Here is a 5,494-nt window from a genome sequence, read left to right on the forward strand (position 1 = left end):
TTTTTCTTTTTGCTTATGTGGTGCTGAGGAATCGAACCCAGGGCCTGGAGCATGCAAGGCAAGCGCTCTACCACTGAGCCACCTTCCCAGCCCCTCACCCCCACATTTTAAACTGTCTTATCACAAGCTTTTTACTTTCAAGCAGGCTTCAGTCAGCCAGTAGACCTCCCTTGACTACAAAATATTCATCCTCTTTTTTTTTTAATAAAACAATAAAGAAAGTACCTCTAAGCCTTACACTTAAAAGGCTTCTTAAAATAAATAATAATTCAAAAGAAAGTGCAATGGTGGTTTTCAGGGCCTAGAGAAAGGAGGAAGTTGAGAGCTAATGCTTAAAGCATACAGAATTTCAGTCTGAGAAGTGAAAAAGTTCTAGAGATAGATGGTGGGTAATGTTCACACAATGTGAATATACTTAACGTTATTAAACTATATACACACAAAGGTCAAAATAATCTTATATATATTTTAACACACACAAAAAAACTTTCAATCTAAACTTTCCAAACTAAACAATCACATTTCAGCCTGTTTTGGAAGTCAACAAAGTAAAAGACTCTTGCCTGGGTTTAATTTCTCAGCCAAAGTCCTATCCTTTCCATCATTTTTCCATCTACATCAAATCTACAGAGTGGGCTAGCAGTCCCATAGGGTGAGATACACAGCCCAGGTGGAAACAAATGCAGAAAAGAGGGTTGAGGGCAACAGTACAGATAAGTCTCTTTTACCTAAACATTAATTTCTCTTGGGAACTTTCTGAAATTAGTCTTCTGACCCCAAAGAAACTCATAATAGCTTGATGTTAATGGCTGATTTAGCTTAAACAGTTGTTACCCTGCCAATCACCATTGCTGGAACCTGCTTCAATAATTATATAGTCTGTCTTCTCCATTACCCTTGCCAGGAACCCTGACAATGCGCTAGCAACCTAGAAACCCAACATGTAACTTCCAAAATATATTCTATAATGTTATATTCTCCATTCTCTAGCTAGAAGCACCCCATCCCAAAATTTCCAAATTAAAATATATTCTCACCATGACATTTTCAACACCCTATTATATGTCTGCCATATGTCTGACAACCTACTCCTCACTCACTAAATAAAACCCCTAAACCTAAAATATTTTACCTTTTTCCATTAAAACATACCTGGTGATGAAACTGAAGTCCTGTTAAAAGTGTCTCCATTTGCTCCAGAAGAATATTTATCCTGTAAAAAGAACAATCAGTGTTCTACTTTGAGTAAGAATGTATCATCTACTTAACAAATAGAAAATTACAGCAGACCTTTTCTATAAATACATACAAAGACTGACAATCAGGTTCCATGTTTGAAACCATAGATACTCAGTACCAAACCAGATACATAGTTTTTTTCCCTATACATACCTATGATAACATTTTATTTATAAATTAGGCACATAAAATATAGAACAATTATAGTAATATACTGTAATAAAACTAATATAAGCCAGGTGCCAGTGGCTCATGTCTGTAATCCTAGCTACTCAGGAGGCTAAGCTCTGAGGATCAGGATTCAAAGCAGAAACCCTGAAATTCTTTTTTTTGCCCAGGAAGCATTTTATTGAACTCAATTCTGAGAGAGTACATGGGCAAAAAAAAATTAACAAGAGTCTGTGGTCAAAGAAATTTAGAAAAATGGGTTAAACGGAAGAATTTCAAAGCATTTAATAAGATGGTAACATGCCAAAAGGTGAAATATAGACTGGAGCACTCTCTTTGTTTTCCTTAAATGTCTAAAAAAAAACCAAAACCAAAAAACAACAACAAAAACCCACAACATTTCGAGAGTTACTTTGGGAAAAACTTCCGCAAGTCTATGTGTTGGGTATTGCTGCCCTGTGTGATTTTTTTTTTTTTTTTTGGTAAGAAATAACCAGGAAACACAAATACATACAGATAAATATGGGTATCTTTTAAACTAAAACCCTGAAATTCTTATCTCCAATTAACCACCAAAAAATGCCCTCCCTCCACCAAAAAAAAAAGCCGGAACTAAAGCTCAGGAACAGCACTCAGGCCCTGAGTTCAAGCTCTAGGAATGGCACAAAAATAAAAATTAAAAAAATCTTACATAAATGAGGTCTCATTATTGTACTGTATTCTCCCTTCCTGTAATTATGCAACGTGATAAAATGTCTGTGTAATGAGATGATGTAAGTTATATTACATAGTCATTGTGATGTAGCATTAGACAACCTTGATCTTCTGAGAATGTTAAGAGGATCAGCTGCTTCAGAGATCCTAGATCATTAGCCCATGACAATGTCTGACAGGCAATGTATAGAACATGGATAGACAATAAGATGACTCACATTCTAGGTAGGGGCAGAAAGGGGTAGCAGGTTTCATCATACTACTCTGAATAGCATTATTTAAAAATGGTTTATTTCTGGAATTTTCCATTTAATTATAGGTAACTCAAACTATGGAAGCAAAACTGCTACTATATAACAACTAAGCTTGTTCAGAACAAAACAATGGTAAGAAATAACAAGGTTTTCTAGGTCCCTGGATGTTCGTTTACTAATTATCCCATGATAAGAGTTACTCTAACACTGTGTATGTATATGTATGTGTGTATATACAAGTACTGTGTGCATACGTGTGTGTGTGTCATGACTATATCACTTCAAAGAGGGGTAAACTACAGCCATAGGCCAAATCAGTTTTATTGAGCACATCATTCCCATTCTTCTATGGTTATTTTCACACTACAGTGGCCAAGTTGTGGCTGATACTATAAATCCTATTTGGCCTGTAAAGCCTAATTTTCTAATTGGCAAGAGTGTTTGCTAATATCTGACTTAAGAGCTTAGTCATTTTAATCTCTCACTCATATACTCAGAAATATAATTCATTAATAAATCAATCCCTGGTAATATGCAATACACTTTGCAGAGTTCAGTATTTTTACAGTATACTCATCAAAATTATACAAACTAACGTAGAACACAGAAAAGAAATTTGTAAGTAACAGACTCAACAAAAAACAATTTTAAGTGGCATATTTGCTCAAGCTGTAATCCTAACTGCTTGGGAATCAGTGATGGAAGGATAGAGGTTCAATGACAATCATAATTTACAAGACTCCGTATCAATCAATGGTTGGGTATAATAGCATACACCTAATCATCCATCTCCAGTGATATGGAAGAACACTTAAGCCTAGGCTAGCCTGGGAATAAAAGTAAGACTCTACCTCAAAAATTACCAAGGTAAGAAGGGGCTCGAAAGCCAGACACCAGTGGCTCATGCCTGTAATCATAGCTATTCAGGAGGCTGAGATCTGAGAATCAGAATTTTTTTTAATGCAACAAACAAGTGCACATAGCCTTTCATGAAGACAAAAATCTCAACTAAAAGTAAAAATTGAATAATGACTTTTAAAGTCCTAATTCAAGACAGTCAGTATCTCTAAAGTTTGTGTTACTACAAATTTATTGAGGACTAGAAGAAAACATACTCCTCCTCCAAGTAATTCCACTTAAAAAATAAATAAGCTACAGAAACTCATAATATCTCATAGTGAAAAGCTAACACAATTTTACAATCCCATAAAAAGAAAAGCAGTTATGGGTCTGGGTACCATAGAATATTGCTGTAATTCCGGCTACTAGAAAGGCAGAAACAGGGGGATCTCAAAACTCCTGAAGCCCAGTCAGTCAATCAATCAATCAATCAATCAAATGTCTCAGGGTTTAGCTCTAGCAGTAGACTGCTTACATAAGAAAAGCCCCAGTTTAATACATTCTGTGGCAAAAAGAAAAATCATTTATAATAGAAATTTGTGATTAACCTTATTATCAGTAAAAAAATATTTTTGTACTTTAATAATGTGAAATGAAAAATAGTATGAAGAATGTAAAAAATGGATTCAAAACTTCTGTTGTGAAATCATTAAAACTATATAAAATGTTTTGGAAAGGCAGAAAAATACTAAAAATTTAACAGAAGTGGTTGTGCTACTAGGGAAGATTTATAGGTAATTGTTCTCTTTTCCAAATATTTTTTAATTTTTTTATTATGCAAAGATTATGAAAAGGTACCATACAAAAGATATTGTTCTAAGAAGAAAGTTCTAAGAAGAAAGATTATAAATTCAGATTAACATTTTGGTATTTTAATCCACACACCAATCCAATCCAATTAAATCAAGATACTGAATATTTTCTATTTTTCTGTAAAATAAGAATTTCCACAAAATCAGAAAGTGAGCCAGGTACCTGTGGTTCACACCTATAATCCTAGCTACTTCGGGCTAGCCCAGGCAAAATGTTCTCAGTACTCCTATCTCAACGGAAAGGGCTAATCAGAGTGTTATGTGTCTTTCGGCAACCTGAGAAGCATAAATACAAGATTTCAAGGCTAGCATGAGCAAAAATTGAGACACTATCTCAAGAAAGTAAAGCTAAGATGGCTTGAGGTGTAGCTCAGGTGGTAGTGTCTGCCTAGAAACTGGTTCAAACTCCAGCACTGGAGGAAAAAAAAATCATGAAGTGTCAAAATTGACTAACATACAAATTATGGCTGGAGAAGGGGAGGCCCACCGGTATGATAAAGACAAAGGACTTTTAGGGATACTACAAAAACAATCCCTTAAAACATGTATCTTATAAAGTATATTCAATTAATTTCTAAGTTAGAACTGAAACCCCAAAACCTAAGCACTAGTTGTTTTGAATTACAATGTAACTCCCCCAAAGCATTTAGAAAAATGATCTCATAATTCATATCAAACTGGTGTCTGAACCAAACTAATATTTTTATCTTGAGAGCCTTCCTTGTAAATCAATTCCTAAAATTAAAATATTACCCAGATTCAATTTTCCATACGATTTAACCATTTAACATTTGTACAATATGTACACCCTAAATCACTGAGATTTAAATAACACTGTTAATATTATATCTATTCTATGTTAGCTTTTAGTTGTCACAAATACATTATTCTCTTTGAGGTTCAACCTACTTCCTTCTCAGTCCCCATAAAATAGTTAGTAGTAATCACCTGGAAATAACCTTTGACACACTCCAATTTACAATTTCCCCACCAGTTTTGTTTTGTTTTGTTTGTGGGTCCTGGGGCTTGAACTCTGAGCCTGGGCACTGTCCCTCAGCTCTTCAGCTCAAGGATAGCACTCTACCACTTGAGCTACAGCATCACTTCTGGTTTTCTGGTGGTTTATTGGAGATAAGAGTCTCACGGTCTTTCCTGCCCAGGCTGGCTTTGAACCACAATCCTCAGCTCTCAGCCTCCTGAGTAGCTAGGATTACAGGTGTGAGCCACCAGCGCCCAGCTTCCCCACCAGTTTTTGAACTTTGATAAAATTCGTAACATTAAAAACTGCACACACAAAAAAAACTGCACACATTAAATTTTATTACCTTTTCAAATACAGGAACATAAGAAGACACATGAGGTTTGATGATTTCTGCTTCCCAATCTTCATCTCCCATGGTGGCTTCA

The 5,494-nt window shown here is 35.2% G+C and overlaps 1 protein-coding gene across 6 annotated transcripts in view; it reads right to left on the reverse strand.

Moving 5' to 3' along the window:
- Ddx4 (DEAD (Asp-Glu-Ala-Asp) box polypeptide 4) overlaps window positions 1–5,494 on the reverse strand; it is a 76,008-nt gene extending 70,514 nt beyond the window's left edge. For 5 of the 6 annotated variants that reach the window (XM_013018558.1, XM_013018559.1, XM_013018560.1 and 2 more), the window contains exons 1-2: window positions 5,413–5,484; window positions 1,153–1,213 (exon numbers count right to left, since the gene is read on the reverse strand). In XM_013018558.1, the coding sequence (XP_012874012.1) occupies window positions 1,153–1,213; window positions 5,413–5,484 (133 nt within the window). Of the gene's footprint in view, window positions 1–1,152; window positions 1,214–5,412 lie in introns of all 6 variants that reach the window. The other variant, XM_013018557.1, reaches the window with a different exon arrangement.

The sequence above is a fragment of the Dipodomys ordii genome, unplaced genomic scaffold, assembly GCF_000151885.1.
Source record: "Dipodomys ordii isolate 6190 unplaced genomic scaffold, Dord_2.0 Scaffold41, whole genome shotgun sequence".
Lineage (NCBI taxonomy): Eukaryota > Metazoa > Chordata > Mammalia > Rodentia > Heteromyidae > Dipodomys > Dipodomys ordii.